This window comes from Phascolarctos cinereus, unplaced genomic scaffold (assembly GCF_003287225.1).
Source record: "Phascolarctos cinereus isolate Bilbo 61053 unplaced genomic scaffold, phaCin_HiC Scaffold_4;HRSCAF=312, whole genome shotgun sequence".
Lineage (NCBI taxonomy): Eukaryota > Metazoa > Chordata > Mammalia > Diprotodontia > Phascolarctidae > Phascolarctos > Phascolarctos cinereus.
In genome coordinates, this window is record NW_027555847.1 from 169,663,361 (window position 1) to 169,686,687 (window position 23,327).

Genomic DNA, 23,327 nt, shown 5'->3' on the forward strand with positions numbered 1-23,327 from the left:
CTCATTTTATAGATGTGGAAACTAAAGCACATAGGAAAGAAAAAAACAAGAATTTATTAAGCCCCTGCTATGTGCCAAGCACTGTGCCAAGTCCTTCACAAATCTCCTCTATCTCTTCACAACAACTCTGGGAAGTAGGTGCTATTATTATCTCCATTTTACAGTTGAGGATATTGAGGCAGACAGAAGTTAAAAATGACTTGCCCAAGGTCACACACCTAATAAGTGTCTAAGGTCAGATATGAACATAGGTCTTCCTGACTCCAGGCCCAGCTCTCTATCTACTGCCCAACCAAAATGGAGTATCTTGAGTGCAAATTTGCTGAGATTTTATACAACTCTAAGATTATGGGTCTTCTACTGTCTGGGCCTCAGCCTCCCCATTTATAGCATGAGGCCACTCTCACATATCTCTATGGCTGTAGAAGGATCTTAGAGGAGAATATTTGTGAGCTCTTTAGATGTAAATTACTCCATGCCTTGGCAGAGTTTTGATCCATCGGTATACCTATGAGCACCAGGCACTGGGATTTAGGGTCAGGGAATAGACCTGGGTCAGCCCTGAGGGCAGAGATTGCCATCTCATAGAAAGGCCAAGCAGACAGATAGACATTATGAACAGCTACAGGGAGGTCATGACGACTGTTTTCTTTAAAGAGTGTCAGAGGAGCTAGAATGAAGTAGAAGGGGAAGGAGGGAGAGAGAAATGATCCGAGAACTGCCCAAGCATTTCAGAGGAGGGAAAGTTCTCCTTATATGTTTTAATCTCTGGAACCCAACCTGTTCTCTTATCATCTTCCTCTTTATCTCCTCCCAATTTACAATCCCTATGGGCCACCTCTAAGAAAAATGACTCTCTGAGAAGTCTGTCTTTGGTAACCCTTTACACCACCCCTTCAAAAAACATTTATTAAAACAACTGTTCAAGGCATTGTCCCAAAAGCTGACCACACAAAGTGAAAAATAAAAATCTGCCCTCAGGGGGCTTACTTGGAAAAAGGAATGTGACATAACCTGTATAAATATAATAAAGTGTAAGGAGTGAAGAAGGGCAAAAGAGAGATCAAAGTTCTCCAGGAATATTTGGTGCAAGAGATCATAATGATAGCTGGAGCGTTCAAGGAGAGGACAATAGCAGAGGGTAATCTGTCCCAGATCCTGGGCTCCTGTCACTATCCTCATATCTCTCTTATATCCCATTCCCACTGGGCTGTTTTCTCAGCTGACTCATTTGGGCAAAGGCATTAGCTGACTAGAGGTTAAGGTGACATCCTTCCCGGGGGTGTTTGTTTCTATACAGGAGACTGAGGAAGGCAGAAAAGTCTTTAAGGCCCAAGGGAGTGAAGGGTAAGGCAGAATTGGAATTGGGCATGAGAAGAGCCCAGTGTGAGAGATGGCTTTCCCATCTTCCTTCAAATCATAAAATGTATGCTTTCATCTCTTCATAAAGCAATGAGACAAACTCTGTTAACTTGACCCCAGACTTCCAGGTCTATGGTTCTTCTTCCTGGATCTTTCTGATTTTCTGAAGGTGGGTAGTCCAAAGAAAAGGAAAAGCAGAGGATGTGATTGATAATTTGGCTAGAGTTGCCCCTTTCCTACACTTCTCCATCCCCAACTGTGCCATTTTGGTCATTTATCAAACATGGCAAAGGTATAAGGGAAAGGGGAACTTGATTAATTTACTAACACTCTTCCTTCCTCTGTATTCATGGTTCCTTATGATGAACTAGCTATCTCAGATAACAGCTTGCAGCCTCCTCCAAACCTGCCCCTCCCCTCCCTGAGGCCCCAGGAAACAGGTGTAATTTCAAATTTGACACATCCCTAAATAATTAACCAAAGGGAGAAAGTAAAAGCAACTGATCCTTCATAAGGGGGAACATTCCTTTCCGGAGCCAAGCTGTGGGAAGACTGGGGTAGGGGGTGGCAGAGAAGGTTGGTTTAAACTAAGCCATATGAGAGTAGTTAGGTAGGCTGACAGACTAAAAGGAAGAAGAACCTTTGTGAGACAACTGGGAAATTTTGGAGAAAAATTAGGATCATAGGATTTAGATCTGGGAGGAACCTCAGAAGACATTTACCTCAATCCACTTATTTTAATAAATAAAAATAACCCATGTTTATATAGTGCAAAGCACTTTTCCTCACAAGAACCCTGTGAAATAATTAGCACAAGTATTGTTACCTCTATTTTACAGATGAGGAAACTGAGGCCCAGGGAGTTAAAGTGACTAGCCAAAGATTACATGGCTAAAAAGTAGCAGTCAGGATTTGAACCCAGCTCCTCTGATTCTAAGTTGAACATTCTTGCCAGTATCCCATGCTGTACAAATTAAGGATGTAGGGATTGCTATTCCCTTGTCTCACTAAACACACTCGCCCTGCATACACACACACACACACACACACACACACACACACACACACACATGCAGGATACAAAACAATGAGCCAGATTCAGTCAACAAACATTTAAGAAACATCTTCTATGGGCTACACACCATGTTAGATGCCAAGGAATAAAGACAAAAATCAGAGTCCCTGCTTTAAAGGAGTTCATATTCTACTAATTGAATGTAATGAGTAAAAACAAAATAAATGCAAAATATTAGCATTGTGATACAGTGGGTAATGTCAACTTGGAGTTAGGAAGGCTGAGTTCAAATCCAGCCTCAGATACTCACTAGCTATGTGAACCTGGACAAGTCATACCTTGTTTGCCTCAGTTTCCTCACCTGTAAAATGGTAATAATAATAGCACCTACCTCCCAGGGTTGTTGTAAGGATTAAATGAGATAATAATTGCAAAGCACTTATTATTTAGTTATGCAAAGCAAATCACTTAGTTATGTGCCTGGCACATAACCAGAGTTATGTAAATGTTAGTTATTACTATTATTGGGCAGCTAGGTAGTGCAGCGTATAAAGTGCTGGAGTGAGGAAGACTCATCTTCCTGAGTTTAAATCTGGCCTCAGAGACTTATTAGCTGTATCACCCCAGGCTAATCACTTAACCTGGTTTGCCTCAGTTTCCTCATCTATAAAAAAGGCTGGAGAACCCCAAATGAGGTCATGAATTGAACATGACTGAAAACAATTGAGCAACAACAACAAATTAGTATTATGGAAGGGGGGAGATTGTCACCATACACAGATAATTGGAGTAATCCGTCAGCAAAGGCCTCTGGCAAAGGGGTAATACTTGAACTGAGACTTGAAAAGAGCTAGAAGTTTTAAGAGTCAAAGTGGAGAGTAATAGCACACGAGAAGAATTATGCAGTCATGCAGATAGGACATGGAATGTTGTGTATGGAGACTAGGAAATAGGTCAATTTGGCTGGAAAGTAGAGAACATAAGCCAAAAAGTAGTGTGTGATCAGCTTGGAAAGAAAGGTCACCCAAATTGTACAGGACTTCAAATGCAAAACAGAGCAAATGGGTAATAATAGCTAACCTTTCTATAGCACCTTAAGGTTTATAAAGTTCTTGTTATCTTATTTGATACAAACACAGCAGGAGCTTCTAGTTTATGAGGCAATAGGAAATCCCTGAAACATCTTAAGCACAGGGATGACATGGTTGGATTTGTGTTTTAGGAGTACCGTTTTGGCAGCTGTTCAGAGAATAGATTGGAGAGGAGAGAGGCTGGATGTTGGAAGCTCAGTTAGGGTGATGGCCATGTGAGTAATGTGAAAGAGATGGACTCAGGTGATGTTTTGGAGGTAGGATGATCAAGACTTGGCAAAGGGTTGAATCTGAGAGTAAATGAGAGTAGAGTCAAGATTGACGACTAGATGACAAACCTAGAAGACTAAAGAATGGTAGTACTCTTGACAAGAATAGGGAAGTTAGGATGAGGGGTAGGAGAAAGATAATAAGTTCTGTTTTGGACATGCTGAATTTGAGAAGCTTCAAGGACATTCAAGTTGAGATGTCCAAAAAAATGAGCCAAAGATACATGATAGGAGCTTAGAAGAGAAATGCGAGCTGAATATATAGGTCTGGGACATCTAAGGTCCGCACAGAGATCATAATCAAATCCATTAGAGTTAATGAGATTACCAAGAAAGAGAACATAGAAAGAAAAGTGGACTTGTGATGGAACCTGGGGATAGGGCAGTTAGGTGACACAATGGATGGAGGACTGATTCCAGAGTCAGGAAGATCTGAGTTCAAATCCATCATCTGACACTTATTAACTAGGTGATTCTGAGCAAGTCACTTAATTCTTGTCTGCCTCAGTTTCCTCATCTGTAAAATGGAGATCATAATAGCACCTACTTCCCGTGGTTGCTCTGAGGATCAAATGAGATAGTAATTGGAAAGCTCTTAACACATGGTCTGGCACATGTTAGCTATTTAAATGCTGGCTCTGATTATTATTATTACTGTGTAGCTTTGGACACAGCACTTAATTTCTCTGGGCCTCAGTTTTCTCTTCTACAAAATGTAGGAGCTGTAGATTTACAGCTCTAAATCTTGTTATTTAGAGGAAGATTCCTAGCCAGGAAGGATGTTGGAAAACAGAGATTATAGCATGCTGATTAGAGTTTGGGTGAAGTAAATATTCGCAGAAGAGGGTAGGGGTATTTAGATATTAGCTATGATGGAAATGAGCAATTCCATTCTAAAGAATGAAGAATCTAAGCTAACACTTTAGAGAGTGGGGGTGGGAATGAGAGCAAAAAGGCTTTTAGGAGAGGACATTCTAAAAACACTATCAGCTTTTTGTTTTCTGTAAAATATCTCAAAAGGAGAAATAGACAGGAGAGAATAAGCACTCCATAACGCTCCTAGTATTTCCTGCAAATGAAGGTAAAGTCAAGGTTGATAGTAAGGTTTGTTTAGGTAAACCAGGTGTGCACCTTGGGGATCAGCACAGATATCTGCAGAAAAGAAGTAGCTTAGTGCGGAAAACAACTGACCTGACTCTCCCAAATACAATTGGTTTGTTATTTGACCTCTCCCCTTTCTTGGAGGGGTGTGGGAAGGGAAGCGGGGAACTGGAGCTGAGACAGGCTGAATGCCTCAGTAAACAAAACTACCTGTAGCCACTTATTTCTGAGCTTCTGCAGACATGGCCCAAAGGCCAAACAGATGTTCAACTCTTGAGAAAATAAAGGAGTATTGGTCAAAGCAAGCAGCACTGCTCCAGGGTTGAACAAGAGATCTTTTCAGCGTAGACTGACCTCACAAACATCTTCTTACTCCCTGACTGGGTCAGTAACCTAGAATGGCCTGGATATTCAAATCAATGATCTGGCTCTGTATTTGACTATACTAGCTATCGAAGTTCAAGTCTTATGAAGCCCTTGTTGAAACAGACTCTCTCTTTTCATTCAATGGGCATTTATTCTGCAGATAAGCCCAAATGATGGATAATTCCCAAAATAGGATAAAGTATTTAACCTTAGGATTACATTTTTCCTCTGACTGTTGAATATAGGTTTGCTAATGGGAATCCTCAGTGACTAAAAAAAATTGAGAGGCCACATTGGAACAAGTTAGAAGATGCTGGAATCCCCTTTAGCCTCTCTAATATGACAAATAGAAGTAGTTGGTAATGCTGATCATCATCATTATTATCCCAATTTTTTTACTCAATTACAAAAAGGCAATTTTTTATCTATAGTCCACAGAACATTAATTTAAAAGCTAAAATTAGGATCCTACTTATCCCAGGAACTTTTATCTGAACTCCTCAAAAATATGAAAATAAGATTAATACTGGTGGTGGTAGTAGTAGTAGTGGTAATGATAGTATCTAGTGTTTTTTGCTTCACAGGTTTTAAGGTTAGTTTAAAATCATTTCTTCATTTGATCATCACATCACCCCATGAAGTAGGTTAGGGCAGATATTATTATTTCCAATTAACAGATAAGAAATTTGAGCCCAGGGGCGGAGCCAAGATGGCAGAGTGAAAGCAGCAACTTGCTTGAGCTCTGCCCCAAACCCCTCTGAATACCTATAAAAATGGCTCTAAACAAATTCTAAGGCAGCAGAACCCACAAAAAGACAGAGTGAAACAAATTTCCAGCCCAAGACAACCTGGATGATTGATCAGAAAGGTATATCGCATTGGGCTGGGAGCTGAGCACAGGGCGGCATGGGCATGCAGGCCACAGCAAACCTGGAGCAGGCCTCAGAGGACTGAATCGTGGGCAGCTGTGGCGGTTTCCAGACTCCTCAATCCACAAACTCTGAAGACAACTTAGAAGGTCAGTGGGAAAAGTCTGTTTCTGTGCTGCTGAGAGAGGAAGGCAGGGTCTCAGATCCAGTTCCCCAAGAACGCGGCACTGGGGTGGACAGCTGCTTCCTGAGCTTCCGGCCCACAGACTGAGGGGGAATCAGTGGCTGATCAGAGGGGATTGCAGGGATCTCTTGCTGCTGAGGCAGGAATCTCTTGCTTTGCCCATGCTTGGATCTGGGTCACAGTTCTGGATGGGGTCCTGGGGTGAGGAGGAGTGGCAGTGGAGCTTGTAGTGGCTGTGGACAGGAAACCTCCTCACAGTTCCAGGACAGAAAGGAGTGCTTGTGGTCACTAACAGACCACAGCACAGGCCAGGAAAGGTAAACACCTCGCCCCTTATCATACCACCTTGCAAGAACTGAAAATTTACGGGTCCCTACAAGTATCTCTGAAAACAGCTACATAAACCCCTGAAGCTTGGGACAGTACATTCTCCACATTGGAAGCAGACTCTTACCTTAACAAAGAGTTTAAAACTCAAGTAACTGGCCACGATCATTAGCAAGCAGCGCAAAAAGAGTCAGACTATATTATCTTACTTTGGTGACAAAGAAGATCAAAATACAACCAGAAGAAGACAACAAAGTCAAAGCTCCTACATCCAAAGCCTCCAAGAAAAATATGAATCAGTCCCAGGCCTTGGAAGAGCTCAAAAGGGATTTTGAGAAGCAAGTAAGAGAAGTAGAGGAAAAACTGGGAAGAGAAATGAGAGTGATGCAAGAAAATCATGAAAAACAAGTCAACAGCTTGCTAAAGGAGACCCAAAAAAATACTGAAGAAAATAACACCTTAAAAAATAGCCTAACCCAAATGGCAAAAGAGGTCCAAAAAGCCAATGAGGAGAAGAATGCCCTAAAAAGAAAAATTGGCCAAATGGAAAAGGAAGTCCAAAAGATTACTGAAGAAAATACTTCCTTAAAAATTAGAATAGAGCAATTGGAAGCTAGTGACTTTATGAGAAATCAAGACACTGTAAAACAAATCCAAAAGAATGAAAAAAGAAAACAATGTGAAATATCTCATTGGAAAAACAACTGACCTGGAAAATAGATCCAGGAGAGAGAATTTAAAAATTATTGGACTATCTGAAAGCCATGATCAAAAAAGAGCCTAGACATCATCTTTCAAGAAATTATCAAGGAAAACTGCCCTGATATTTAGAACCAGAGGGCAAAATAGAAATTGAAAGAATCCACGATCTCCTCCTGAAAGAGATCCCCAAAGGAAAACTCCTAGGAATATTGTAGCCAAATTCCAGAGTTCCCAGGTCAAGGAGAAAATATTACAAGCTGCCAGAAAGAAACAATTCAAGTACTGTGGAAACACAATCAGGATAACACAAGATTTAGCGGCTTCTACATTAAAGGACGCAGGGCATGGAATATAATATTCCGGAGGGCAAAGGAGATAGGATTACAACCAAGAATCACCTACCCAGCAAAACTGAGTATAATCCTTCAGGGGGAAAAATGGACATTCAATGAAATAGAGGACTTTCAAGCATTCTTGATGAAAAGACCAGAGCTGAATAGAAAATTTGACTTTCAAATACAAGACTCAAGTGGAACATGAAGAGGTAAACAGGAAAGAGAAATCATAAGAGACTTATTAACGTTGAACTATTTACATTCCTGCATGGAAAGATGATATTTATAACTCATGAGACCTTTGTCAGTATTAGGGTAGTTGGAGGAAAAAATTATATGTATGTTAGTATAGATAGATAGATAGATAGATAGATAGATAGATAGATAGATAGATAGAGGGCACAGGGTGAGTTGAAGATTAAGGGGTCATATCTGGAGAATAAAATTAAGGGATGAGAGAGGATTATACTGGAGAAGAAGAAAGGGAGAGGTAGAATGGGGTAAATTATCTCACAAAAAAAAACACAAAAGAAAAGCTCTTACAGTGGAGGGGAAATGGGGAAGGTGAGAGGGAATGAGTGAATCTTATTCTCATAGGATTTGGCTTAAGGAGGGAATAACATACACATTCAATTGGGTATGGAAATCTGTCTTACCCTACAGGAAAATAGGGGGAGAAGGGGACAAGAGAGCAGGGGGACGATAGAGAGGAGGGCAGATTGGGAAAGGGGTAATCAGAAGCAAATACTTCTGAGGAGGGACAGGGTCAAAAGAAAGAATAGAATAAATGGGAGGGCAGGATAGGATTAAGGGAAATAGAGTTAGTTTTTCACAACATGTCTACTATGGAAGTGTTTTGCATAACTGCACATGTATAACCTATATTGAGTTGCTTGCCTTTTCAATGAGGGTGGGTGGGGAGGGAGGAAGGAAGAAAATTTGAAACCTAAAGTTTTAAAAACATGTTTAAAAAAATGTTTTCATATGCTACTGGGAAATAAGAAATACAGGAAATGGGGTACAGAAGTCTGTCCTGCCCTACAGGAAAATAGAACGGGAAGGGGATAAGAGAAGGGGGGAGAGATAGAAGAAGGACAGACTAGGGGAAGGGTATTCAGAATGCATGCCATCTTGGGGTGGGGGGAGGAGTGAGATGGGGTGAAAATTTGGAACTCAAAATCTTGTGGAAGTAAATATTGAAAACTGAAAATAAATAAATTTATATATTTTTTTAAAAAAAGAAATTTGAGCCCCAGAAAGGTGAAGTGATTTGTCCCACAAGGCTGACCTAGAACCTAAAACAATGCTCCGTATGACTGTGTCGGGAGGGGAAAAATGTTGAAAGCAAATGACATAGCCTTGCGGGGAAGACATGGGTGGCCTTGGGGCATGGGGCGAATAGGATCCCTCCTCACTTAAGTTGCTAAAACAGATTGAATTCTTCATGTCTAATGAATAACTCCCTGGAGTCCTCATAGACTAGTCACCAACCACAATGCTATACAGCCTCCTTCCGTTCCAGAAATTGGACACCGGTACACTCTCAGTTCTTCTTCTGTTGGTCACAGATAGTTGCCCCTCCTATACAGCTGGTGGGTGTGTGTGTGTGTGTGTGTGTGTGTGTGTGTGTGTGTGTCTGTGTGTGTGTGGACAGTCTCCACCCTTACTCTTTTATAGAACAGAGGCTGCCTTTGCAAAGGCTGGCCCACAAGAAGGAAAAGTTGTTTCTCTGTGAGGAGCTGGGGTAACCTCTCCACTTTGCTTAGTCTCAGGTTGGGGAAAGTTGTTAGAAAGTATCAGTATAATTATCCCTTCCACATTGCAGAGGTGAGGGGTGCAGCACCCCAATGATCTGGAAAATCTGTGTAAACATTTTTGGCCCTCCCTTTGTATAGGTAAACCAAGAGGTTTACAGAGAGGAAGTCTGAATTATTATAACGCTAAAAGACAAAATATATTGATATTATACAATACTGTATATGTATTTTATGCATTTCTGAGTTTCTGAACTTTTTCTGTGTCATCTGCTGGCCTTTGTGTGCTGTCTGCAGTTTCCTTAAAACTACCAAAAAAATCCCACTTCATTTCTTATGTCGACCCATGACATATCGAAACTTCAATGCAGAAAATTGTCATGTGGAAGGGATAAATATATAATCAGGCAGGAGGGGTCATTAGTTTCTTTTCCTCTTATTTGCAGGATTATTGTGTGAGGAGCTCAGAATACAAAGTGTGATGTAAATGTATGTGCTATTAATCAATCAAAAAGCTTTTAATAAACACTTATGTCAGTGCTGGGCACTGTACTAATCACTGGAGATACAAAGAAAGAACAAAAACAGGACCTGACCTCAAGGCACTTCCATTTTAATGGGGGAGACAACACATACATTAATATGAATATATAGTAGAGCTGGGTGGTGTTAAAAATATTTTGATAACTGCATTGCAATATAATTGTTTTCCTTTGTAATTCTATGTATTTTATTTTATGCACTTAAAAACATTCCAAGAAGGGGTCCATGGGTTTTACCAGACTCTTGAAAGGTCCATCACACACACACACACACACACACACACACACACACACACACACACACACACACACACAAGGTGAGGAACCCCTGTAGTAGAGGGAAGATAACCTCAGAAGACAAAGCACTAGAAGGTCTGGAGAAGGTTTTCATTTGAGCTAAAACTGGAAGGTTTCTCAGAGGGAGGAATGAGGAAAGAGTCATTGGAGATGGCCCATACAAAGATACCAAGACAAGAGGTGGAGCACCTTGTGTGCCTGATAGTACAGAGGCCACTGGTTCTGGATGGTAGATTGTGTGGAAGTGATTAGTGTGTAAGAAGACTGGAAAGAGGGAGAGGGTCCAGATCATGAAGAGCTTTAAGTGCCAACTAAAGAAGTTCATATTTGGTTTTAAAGATAACAGGGAGCCACTGGAAATTGTTGAGTAGAGCTATTTCTTATGACTGTGCCTTCAGTCACTTCAAATCCCTCCTCTTCTGTCCCTTTGTTCACGCTCTTTCCTCCTCCCCTCAAAGTGTCCCTTCTCTTTTTCACTGATACACTAGAATGTTTTAGAATATTAGGGGCAGCTAGGTGGGGCAGAGGATAAAGCACCAGCTCTGAAGTCAGGAGGACCTGAGTTCAAATCTGGACTCAGATGCTTGCTAGCTGTGTGACCCTGGGCAAGTCACTTAACCCTAATTGCCTCCAAAAGAAGAATAAGAATAAGAATATTATAGCTAGAAGGGGACCTCAGAGATCCTTTAGATCAAGACTTAGCTCAAGTTCTATCTCTTCCATAAAACCTTCCCTCCATCTTCGGATGATTTCTTTTCCACATTTCTATAGTATTTCACATCTGGATCCCACTGCGTAACACTTGGATATAGAAAATGTGACTGTCTTGTATTGCTCTTTGCTTCATGGGTGTCTACCTTATCTCCCAACTAGATTGTAAATTCCTTGGATGTCGGGACCATGAGATTTCTAATTCTGTGTTCTGGAGGTCCACAATATGAATTTAATAAATATTTGTCCACTTGCCTAGACTTCTCTTACCTACTACCCAATGGGGTCCTTGTGGTGAGTAATATGCTGACTCAGTGCTATATTGCTGAGAAAGTATGTTCTGTTTGTTTCAGCTACTGATCAGTGTGCAGCCATGGAATCTGGGCCATTGGCAGAAGGAAGCTACCTGGGGCTACTCCAAAGTGACATCAACCCCCTACAACTTTTCCATTTTTATGACCAGCATCTAGCAGCAGAAGAAGAGATTGAGTACTCTTCAGGTGAGTGATGCCTCCAAAGAACTTACACACATCCTACCCCACAGCCTCTAGCATGGTTTAGTGGGAAAGGCACTGGTTTTGTAATCAGAAATTTTGGTTTGGGTATGAGATTTCCCTTGTATAAATATTAATGTAGCCAACATAGCCAAGACTAGAAGGAAAGCAGGGGAAAAAAACCCTTCATAGACAATCTCTTAGATAGGATATGATTGTGTTGGAATACTGCTGTGATATAAGAAATGATGAGCTAGTTGATTTGGAAAAACATGGAAAGACTTGGACCTATGAAGGAAGATGCTATCCATCTCCAGAGAAAGGAAATGACAAATAAAGATATGCATAGTACAGTCTTACATAATATATATGTATACATGCATATATGTAGCCATATATATGTATATATATAATATATATATATTTTTTTTTATGTATTTATGTATATGTATATACACGCATATAGCCTTCTGGAGGGGAAGGGAAAAATAAAGTAAAAAGTGGACAGCAGAGAACAAAAGAAAACCTAGAAGGAAGCAAAGAAAAGCTGGGTAGCTTTGAAAACAATGTGTATTATTCATTACTTAGGTTTTCTTGAAATGGAAATTTATTATTTTATATTAAATCCTCATATTCTTCTGTGTACATGGAAATGTTCTTTCTTATTTTCTCATTTTGTATTTAAGTTTGAAATAAATTTAAAAATTTACACACACATACACAAAAAAGAAAATTGAATTAAAAGAGCTAGAGGAAAAAAAGAATATCAGATTTCTTACCAACTACTTATGTGCCTGTTCACTAAACTTCTCTGCGCTTTCATTTCCTGAGCTGTCAAATGAAGGGGTTATATGAGATGACCTTCATAATCTCCTGCCAGCTCCAGATTATATGTTCTTCCATGGAATCCCTTACAATCAAAGGAAACCACATTGGTATTGTTCAGTTCAACAATCCTTTATCAAACATCTATTTTGTGCAAAGCAACGAACTTCAACTTGATGCTGGGGATATAAAGATAAAATGAAAAAATAGTCTGTGCTCTCCAGGAATTTACATTCAACCAAGGGAATAAAACATGTACACAGATAAATAAATACATAATAATTTGAGGAAGGAGAGAACACTAAAAACTAGGGCAATCAAATAAGACTTCCTGTAGGAGGTGGCACTTGAGTTTTGAAGAGAACTAAATATTCTAAGTGGATGAGATGAGAAGGAAATACATTACAGGAGGTGTGGGAGACAAACTGCAAAAAGCAGGGAGATGAGAAATGGAGTGCTGTCTGAGGAAAAACAAGTTAGCCAATTTGGCTGGAACAGAGAATGCATGAAGGAAATTAATAAAAGTAAATCTGAAAAGGTAGGCTGTAGCCAGACTATTAAAAAAAAACTTAACTTCCAAGCTGAGTTTGTATTTTATCTATGGGACAATACAGAATTGCTGAAGATTCTGGAGCATCTGAGAAACACATTCTTCCTTGCTTCTTAGAATCAAGAATGATAGAGCCACAAGGATCTTAGAAATCATGTAATTTAATTAATTCATGTAACTTTTTTTCAAGTAAGGAAACTGAGTCTCAGATGCGTCAAATTTTTTTTGCCCAGGTTCATAACACTAGTAAGTGACAGAGTCAGATCTTGAATAGAACCAGATATCATCTGTCTCTTATGTCCAGTGATCTTTTCACTGTACCATGTTGCTACCCCCCCATCTTCTGCTTTCCAGTTGTTTTTGATCCAACTCACCTTTTTATGGCAAGAGAAAGTAGAAGGAAATAAGCATTTATTAAGTATCTGCTATGTACCAGGCACTCTGTACTTTACAAATATGATCTCATTTGATCCTTTCAACAACCTTGGACGGTACGTACTATTATGATCCTCATTTGAGTTAAGGAAACTGAGACAAACAGAGGGAAGTCACACAGCTAGAGAGTGTCTGAGGCTAGATTTGAATTCAGGTCTTCCTAACTCTAGGCCCAGCCCTCTGTTCCCTGCACTACCTAGCTGCCTCTTAGCAGTGACTCCAAACTCTAAATAATTCTTGGCAATAACTTCAAACACTTTCTGACTGATATGACTATATAGATTTCATGGTCCAACTAGGGCACATAGGGGCCTAGAACAGAGTCACAGAGTTCAGACCCAGCCCCTGTTTAAGAGCAAAATCCTTCTCAGAGGCTGGGCTACTTGTATCCTCGTAAGCATGGCAGTACCATGGACAGCACCATGGACAGCACCATAAGGCCATCACAGAGATCCCACTCATTGAATGGAGACTGACTTCTTCTTCAACCTCACCCCTCAACTCTTTCAACTTCAACTCTTCAATCTCACACCCAGAAAGAGGGCCCTCTTTCTACTTGTCTGTTCCAGAGAATTCTTATCCCCTTCTTCCTCATAGGTTCATGGAATTTTGACCTGGATATTAGAAACTATCTAGTTCAATAGCTTCATTTTGTTGTTTTTCAGTCCTTTTTGAGACTTGTCTGACTCTTTGTGACTCTATCCAGGGTTTTCTTGGCAAAGATACTGAAGTGGTTTGCCAATTCCTTTTCTAGCTCATTTTACAGCTGAGGAAACTGAGGCAAACAAGGTCAAGAGATTTGCTCAGTCACATAACTAGTAGGAGTCTGAGGCCAGATTTGAACTCAGGTCTTCCTGACTCCAGGCTTGGCACTCTATTCGCTGTGCCACCTAGCTGCCCATAGCTTCATTTTATAGAGGCACAACCTCAGAGAGGTTAAGTGACTTGTCCTAAGTCACACAGATAGCAGAAGAGTAGGGATTTGAACTCAGGTCTTCTTTTTCTTGATTCAGGATTCTTTTGATAGAACACTATGTTACTTCTATTTCATCCAATCATCTTTTCCTTCCAGATCCTGATACTGACACAATCAACTGTGATCAGGTCAACAGGCTGTGGAATGCCATAGAAGATGAGGGGACAGGAGAGGCCTATGACAGGATAGGTAAGAGGGCATGGGTAGAGGTGATGGTGGTGGTGGTGGTGTTTTAACTTTTGGGTTGAATTTAAAACAACGATGACAAAATCCCAAACACCAGAGATATCCTCATATTCTTATTTTCTTGCCTTTGCTCTATCTTATTCTCTTATTTATTGTGAACCCAGGCTCAGAAATATGACAGAAGGGTTGGAGGGGATGGGGGGGTGAAGCAAGGGAAGGGCATAAAATCTAAGGAAGAAGTATGAAGGGAGTTGATGGTAAGAGCCATCAGAAAGGCCTGCTCCACTCCCCTCCCCCCCACTCAGGGAGTATAAGCAGTTCAAGGCTACATTGTAAAGCATGTAGCTATGGTCTTTGTTCCTCCACTTTTCCCTCTTGGCTTCCTCTTTCACCCAGGAGACATGTCCTTCCCCTCAAATACTGTACCCAAAACTGCTGTCAGAAAAGGATCTGATAAAACAGGTACCACATTGAGTTGTGATATCTCTCCAAGGCACCTGAATTTTTTCTTTGACACATGCTGGCTGTGTGACCTGTGCAAGTTGCTTAACCTTTCAGCACTTTGGGCAACTCTCTAATATTGTAAGTTGAAAGGTGCTGACCTACCTTGGTCAGGCAGGCTTCCTCCTCCTGGAGCTTCCTACACCAATGAACTCACTGCTCTAAGTCAAAGGCAGGTAATATTTTAAGCATTAATTAGCTGGATGGGAGAGGAGGTCACACTTCTGTTTATACCACCTATGTGTGAAGTGAGGCCCTTTCTTTAGGCTATACCCTAGAGAAGGTTGAGTCAGATGCAGAGCCAAGTTACATAGGATGGTTTGGGGATGAGCCATCACAGGCAGATCTCTGCCCCTTGGATTACTATGGAATTACTATAGAGCCAAATACCTATTCCGTGATCTGATAGTTATCCATAGGACCATTGGATTTAGAGCTGGGAGGGACCTTAGAGATCAACTAACCCAACCCCCACATTAGATGGTCATTTGCCTCAGGACTCACAGAAATTAAGTAGCCAAGCCAGGGTTCTAATTCATGTCCTCTGGCATTAAAGGTCTTTCATACAGTGTCCCCACCTTGTCTTTCCAGATTTCTTTTCAGTGGCTCTTTCTGTCTATATCTGTCATGGACCCACTTATACTCACTTATGCCCTTAGCTCTCAGGTCTGTTTCTTCTCTTTCCTCCTTATGCCTAGTGCTCTCTTTTCCAGTATAAATTCAGAAAATTGAAATAAATGTGATTTTCCTTAAGTACATATGTGACCATGTTAGTCCTCTACTCAAAAAACTTCACTGACTCCCTATTGCCTCTGAGATAAAATATGAACTCTTCTGTTTAGCTTTTAAAGCCCTTCACAGCCTGGCCCCAACTTATCTTTCCAGCTTCATTACATATTGCATTACACTACCAGTGTTCTACTATCTAGTCAGACTGGCTTTCTTTCTGTTCCTCACACATGGCCTTCCACCTCCAATCTCCAAGCCTTTGCACTGGCCATTCCTCAGTGCCTAAGATGCATGCCCTTTTCACCTCTACTTCATAAAATTCCTCACTTCCTTTAAGAAACAGTTCAAGTGCTACCTCTGCATGAAGCCTTTCTGTGCTGGTGCTTTCCCTCTTTAACTATTTTGTATTTAACTACTTAGGGAAAGGGAAAGTACTTGTGATTTCACCATCGTTGTATTTATTTTTATCTATTCTCTCTCATGTGTATTTCTGTATAATAACATATGTATGTGATGCCCCCTGTTAATTCCTTGAAAAGAGGAATTATTTTATTCTCTGTATTTGGATATTCAGTACCTAGCACAATACTGTCACATTGTAAGCATTTAATGAATGCTTGTTGATTGGTTGATAAATAGTACTGAATCCAATCTAATTAATGGCCATTTGTCAATACTCCCCCAAACTGGCACTGGGTCTCAAAGCCTCACATTTAGTCCCTCAGGACTCAATGAACAAACTAGGTTTACCAGCTTCTGCAGTTGCTGTAAAATTCTCTCTCTCCATTCTCCTTCAGATCATACACAGCTCTAGAGCTGCAAGAGACCTCAGAGAACATTTAGGCTAACCCCACCCCTTCATTTTATTGATGAGGAAACTGAGACCCAGGGAAACTATTTTTCCCAAGGCAACACAGAGGTGGGATTGAACACAGGTTTTCTGACTCCAGAGACAATGTTCTTTCCATTGTAGCAAGCTTCTGTGCACCTCAAACTCCCTCCCTCCTTCCTTCTCTCTCTCTCTCTCTCTCTCTCTCTCTCTCTCTCTCTCTCTCTCTCTCTCTCACACACACACACACACACACACACACACACACACACACACACATACACACACACCTGCTCCTTCTCCTAGTCTAGACTCCCAAGTTCCTAACATACATCCTAAATTGACTTTCTCTTCTAACTCTGTGCCAATTTATAAACTGCTCCTCAAAAGCTTTTGACAAAATACAATACCTATTCCTATTTTTAAAAAATCTGGGAAGCATATGAATAAATGGAGCTTTTACCAAAATAAGTAGCATCTATCCAAAACTAAGAGCAAGCATTATCTGTAATGAGGATAATCTAGAAGCCTTTCCAATAAGAGCAAAGGTAAAGCAACAATATCCATTGTTATTCAATATTGTATCAGAAATGCTAGCTATAGTAATAAGACAAGAAAAAGAAATTGGAGGAATAAACATAAGCAATAAAGAAACAAAACTATCACTTTTTACAGATGATATGATGGTATACTTATAGAACCTTAGAGAGTTAACTAAAAAACTAGTGAAAACAATTAACTTTAGTGAAGTTGCAGGATATGAAATAAACCCACAAAAATCATCATCTACAGGTGAGGGAGGAATACATTCAAGGCTTGGCAGACAACTTGTGAAAAAGTATTGATTCAGTTCTATACTCAGTATATATTTGAGAAATGAGGCCTTTATCAGAGAAACTTGCTATAAAAATTTTTGATATTACTTCATTGTCTATGGTACCTTTTAGCAAAATGTAGTTTCCTTGATTATTCCATTTAATTAGGACTAGTTTTGCTTTTGTTTTGTTTGAGATTATGATTGCTACCCCTACCTTTTTTTTTTACTTCAGTTGGAGCACAAGATTCTGCTCTAGGCCTTTGTTTTAACTCTGTGTGTATGTCTTTCTGTTTCAAGTGTGTCTCTTGTAAACAACATATTGCTGATTCTGGTTTCTAATGCATTCTGCTATCTGTTTCTGTTTTATGGGTGACCTCATCCAATTCACTTTCATAGTTATGATTACTAACTGTATACTTCCTTCCATCCCACTTTCTTTTGTTCTTCTCCTTTTTTATCCTATTCCTCTTCAAAAGTTTATTTTGCTTCTAACCACTGCCTCCCTTAATCTATCCCCTTTTTATCATCCTCCCCCTTTTTCTAAAACCTTTCCCCTCCAATTTCCCTATTGAACAAGTTCCATTTTTAAACACAACTGAGTTTATACACACATATATTCACACACATACAGATATATACATGTAAACACATACACACACACACCTTCCTTCTTTGAACCAATTCTATTGAGATTGAGGTTCAAGCATTGCCCACTATTACCTCTATTTCAGCCTCCATAGTAATATCTCTTCCTTGCACACTTCTTTTATGTGAGAAAAATTTCCCCATTCTTCCCTTTTCCCTTCTTCCAGTGCATTCCTCCTCGTCACCTCCTTATTTTAAAAAAATCATTCCAACATAATCAATTCACACCTTTGCCTCTGTCTATATAAACTCCCTTTAAACTGCCCTAATAATGATAAAGTTCTGAGGAATTACAAGTATCATCTTCCTGTAGACAATTTAACTTTATTGAGTCCCTTAGTGATTACTCTTTCATGTTTACCTTTTTATGATTCTCTGAGTTTTCTGTTTGAATGTCAAATATTCTATTCAGTTCTGGTCTTGTCATCAGGAATGCTTGAAAGTCCCCTGTTTCATTATTCTATTTTCCCCTGAAGGATTATGCTCAGTTTTGCTGGGTAGTCTATTCTTGTTGTAATCCTAGCTCCTTTGCCTTCCAGAATATTATATTACTAAGCCCTCTGCTCCTTTAACATGGAAGTCTCTAAATCTTGTGTGATCCTGACTATGGCTCCATGATACTTGAATTGTTTCTTTCTGGTTGCTTGAAGTGTTTTCTCTTTGACCTGGGTGCTCTGGCATTTGGCTATAACATTCCTGGGAGTTTTCTCTTCTCTTCTTCTTCTTTTTTTTTTTTTTTGAGTGAGGCAATTGGTGTTACATGACTTGCCCAAAGTCACACAGCTAGTACATGTTATATATCTGAGCCCAGATTTGAACTCAGGTCTTCCTGACTCCAGGGCCAGTGCTGTATCCACTGTGCCACCTAGCTGCCCTGGGAGTTTTCGTTTTGGGAGGTGATTGGTGGATTCTTTCAATTTGTATTTTATCTTCTAGCTTTTTTTATCCTTTTTTTTTCAAGGATATCAGGGCAGTTTTCCTTGATAATTTCTTGAAATATGATATCTAGGCTCTTTCATTGATTATGACTTTCAGGTAATCCAATAATTCTTAAATTATCCCTCCTCAATCTATTTTCTAGGTAAGTTGTTTTTTTGATGATATATCTCACATTTTCTTTAATTTTTTTTCACTCTTTTGACTTTGTTTTATTGCTTCTTAATGTCTCCTGGAATCATTAGCTCCCATTTGCCCAATTTTTATTTTTAAGGAATTATTTTCTTTAGTGAGCTTTTGTACTTCTTTTTCCATTTGGCCTATTCTGTTCTTTAAGGAGTTCTCTTCAATGAATTTTTGTGCCCACTAATTTTCCTTTTGTAATTTTCTTGCATCACTCTCATTTCTTTTTCCAGTTTCTCCTCCACCATTCTTATCTCTTTCTTTAACTCTTCCAGGGATTCTTGTTGGGTTTGGTCCAATTAGCATTTTTCTTTGAGGATTTTTTTGGTAGCTGTTTCACTTTGCTGTCTTCCTCTGAGTTCACATCTTGGTCTTCCCTGTCACCATAGTAACTTTTTATGGTCAAGTTCTTTGTTGTTATTGTTGTTTGCTCATTTCCCCAGTCTATTTCTTGACTTTGAACTTTATATTAAAGTTAGGCTCTGCTCACCTGAGGTTAGGGAGGCACTGTCTCAAGCTTCAGGCTTTTTCATGCTACTGTTCTCACAGTTAGTTCTGGGAGTATGCAAGTGCTTCCAAGGTGGTGTGATCTAAGAAGAGGTATGGTCACTGATCTCCTGATCTATGCTCTAGTCTTTACCCAGGAAGGATCCCTGGTCCCCTATAGCTGCAAGTGCTAGTGTTCTTTTTTGATTTGGAACTGTGACCAGGGCTCCTGCTCCTTTGTGACCAACCCTTAGCACTCCTCTCCACCCTGAAACTGCTACCCAGAACTACATATGGGCAATAGTGTTGACAGTCAGCACTAGCTGTACCCAGTGCCAGCAAAAGGTTCTGTATAATCTCTTTCTAAGCAGAACTCCTTTCTCTCTCTACTGCTGCTGCTGTGGCCACTATTGCCACTGCCAGGTGGGTGGGACCTAGATAGCCTTCCACCCTGATGTCGCAGACTTCTCCTGTTGACCTCTGAAGTTTCCTCTGCCTGGAAAAAATGTCTTACCCCAATCTTTTATTGGCTCTCTTGCTCCAAATTTGATTTGTTTAAAGTAGTTTGGAAGGGAATGTTGGGAGAGTTGGGTGGCTGCCCCTAATTTGCCATCTTGGGTCTACCTCCTGTATTTTTTTTAAAAGCTGTTAAAAGTTTATTACTTTCTGTTGAATACAAAGTAAATCAATTTCCAGAGTTGCTGGAAAACATGTGAGTGACTTAGGAAAGAAAGAAAGAAAGAAAGAAAGAAAGAAAGAAAGAAAGAAAGAAAGAAAGAAAGAAAGAAAGAAAGAAAGAAAGAAAGAAAGAAAGAAAGAAAGAAAGAAAGAAAAAAAGAAAGAAAGAAAGAAAGAAAGAAAGAAGGAAGGAAGGAAGGAAGGAAGGAAGGAAGGAAGGAAGGAAGGAAGGAAGGAAAGAAAGAAGGAAGGAAAGAAAGAGTGGCTTATCTTTTTTTTTGGTGTTTTCTTTCTGTTTTCTTTTATTTAAAACACACACACACACACACACACACATACACACACAAGACAACTACTGTTATGCTTAAGCTTAGCCTAAAGGGGTAGGTAGGAAGGAGAAGGGGAAAGAATGAGGGAGGGGGGATGGACCCTGATGCTTAGTGTACTTCAGAAGTGTGGAGCAGCAGGGAGAATACTGACCACGCTCATGAGGAAGGTTTTGTTGAGCTCACTGACATACAGCTTCGTTATGGATGGCCTCTGAGCTAGGTCACAAGTGATCATGCCATGAGCAATTTGGAAAATTCCTGAGTGCTCTGGGGATTACCATACAGCTGCCATGAATGGATGACTTGACTTCCCAAAGAAGAAGCTTGCCCACCAATGGCCCAGGCCTGATTTTGGAAGACCAGGATGGTGGGAGATCACTTCCTTAGAGCCCTTGGCACTTCTACAGTAGCTTTTGTAGAGGTGTAACCCAGATGCTTTTGGGAGTGGTTATGGGTTGCTACAAGTGAATAGCTGGACAGGATGACTACCATGTTGCTTTTTCTTGCTTCTTGTGATGATGCAAATTTTAGTAATGCCTCTTGAGCAGTCCCCATCAGGTAGTAGGCTGAATCAAACAATCACAGATGACTTGGCTCAAGAAAAGGGGGTGCAAGGCCACAGAACCCATTTGCACAGAAGATAATTGGATGATATTTCATGGCAATGGGAAGTAGAAGACTTCTTTGGTCTTTTTGATGGATTATTTTTTTCTTCCCTTGGCAGCGGCACTGGCAGAATACATGTTCTCAGATCGACACCTAGAGGCAGAAGGCATTTTTGGTAAGTTTGGGATATCTTAGTTGATATAGGCCTTGTGTTCTTGCTTATTCTTTCTGGGAAGGCCATTCCATCTGGTCGTCATAAACTATACTCTGATGAGTCTGTGAGACTCATGGTATGGTGGAGACACAACTCAGAGATTAGCTAATTCTCTCTCTCTCTCTCTCTCTCTCTCTCTCTCTCTCTCTCTCTCTCTCTCTCTCTCTCTCTCTCTCTCTCTCCCTCCCTCCCTCCCTCTCCCTCTCCTTTTGTTTCTTTGCTTGTGCTTGGCACAGTGCCTGGCACATAGCAGGTGCCTGATAAATGTTTGTTGACTGACTGACTTTCCTCCATATTAGGCAACATTGGCCCAGATGAGGTGGTCAACGAGAATACAGATGCATTGACTGAGATACCACAGAAATCACAGAAATGTCAGAAAAGATGTAAGTGAATGACCTAACAGTTTTCACTGGAATGGCAGTCGTCTTCTCCCTTCCCCCTCCCCAAACGTCTTTAAATACTTCATTCTATCCCTTACTAAGGAGCTAGAACCATCTTTCTGAAACAACACTTGGATTAAAATGCTCTCCTGGGGGGCAGTTAGGTGGCACAGTGGATAGAGCACCGGCCCTGAAGTCAGGATGACCTGAGTTCAAATCTGGCCTCAGACCAAACACTTGACACTTACTAGCTGTGTGACTCTGGGCAAGTCACTTAACCCCAATTGCCTTAAAAAAAAAAAACAAATAAAATGCTCCCCTGGGACTACAAAGCCACTGTCCTGAAACCTGCAGTGTCTTCTAATTACTTCTTCCATTTAGTTCTTTTGCATATAATTTGAAGTATGCAAAATTCCACTTTTCTAATGCCACCATTGGTGGCCCAAAGAGGTTAAAGAAATACTTCTGGTGAAGCCCCTTTCACAAGACAACCAAAATCTGGACACCTAGAGGAATTTCTATCTTCTAGCAGTTTACCTGTTTCTTTTCTTCAAAATTTATTTCAGTTAACAAAAGTTTATTTTCTTTCCTTCCCATCTCTTTCCAATTGCGAAGAAAAAGGGAAAAAAAGCATAATCTAGCAAAACTAATGCCCACATTGACCATGTGCCAAAAATACATCTCAGTCCAGCTCTGTCCTTCTCTGTGAAAAAAGTTCACATGTTTCTGCTACCCACTTTCTTGTTGCCCTTTTCATGGAAGCTTTGGGTTTCTGTCATTTCTTTTCCACTCATGATTACTGCCTCTGAACTAAAGATTACCCATTTAGGTAATTATCTCTTACTATCCCACAATGCTCAGGCTGAAATAGAAAAACTTGTTTTTACAACCACTTGCTTTCACCTTGGAGCCTTGACACAAAGTCATTCCACCATCTTCTGCCTTCCTCCCTTCCCTTGCAAACTCATATTCCTCCCACCCTTGCCTCCAAATTTTGCCTTTCCTCCAGAAATCAATCAATCAATTAAGTGCCTACCAAGTGCTGTGCACTGAGGCGTTGTGCATTGAGATATAAAAAGAAGCAAAAGACAGTTCTTGCCCTTAAGGAATTTAAAATCTAATGGGAAACATACCATCTAATGAAAGACTTTCTAGATTGTTCAGTGCCCCTAGTACCATGCCTTGCTCATAACAAGCACTTAATAAATTTTTATTGAATGAATTAATTCTCCTTATTCTGCATTTTCTTCAGCACCTGTTAAATGCTGATAACTATAGTAACTTACAGTGGTGTTAGCTGGTCCTGCTTTGATTATAGTCCTTGCCTATAGGCTTTAGATTTTTCTGGGATATTTTGCCTTCTTCCTTACATTATAACCTCCCCAAGCATGGGGGCCATGTCTGCTACTTTTCAACTACCTCCAGCAGTTCCCAGAACAAAGCTTTGTCCATAGTGGGTGCTCAGTCCATACTGTTGATTGACGATAATGTTATCCAGATTCTTGGATAATTAAAACTCATTCACTCAGAAATCTGAAATGGATGCTTAATCCCTGAAAATAAGATGGGGTGGTACAAAGTTTACTTGTCCAACTTTGTG

The 23,327-nt window shown here is 40.2% G+C and overlaps 1 protein-coding gene across 5 annotated transcripts in view; it reads left to right on the top strand.

Annotated features, from left to right (window-relative positions):
* Positions 1 to 23,327, top strand: part of CIITA (class II major histocompatibility complex transactivator) — an 84,626-nt gene that overhangs the window by 38,934 nt on the left and 22,365 nt on the right. For all 5 annotated transcript variants that reach the window (XM_078152773.1, XM_020972512.2, XM_020972511.2 and 2 more), the window contains exons 2-5: positions 11,279 to 11,425; positions 14,302 to 14,394; positions 21,249 to 21,305; positions 21,644 to 21,730. In XM_078152773.1, the coding sequence (XP_078008899.1) occupies positions 11,279 to 11,425; positions 14,302 to 14,394; positions 21,249 to 21,305; positions 21,644 to 21,730 (384 nt within the window). The remainder of the gene's footprint in view (positions 1 to 11,278; positions 11,426 to 14,301; positions 14,395 to 21,248; positions 21,306 to 21,643; positions 21,731 to 23,327) is intronic.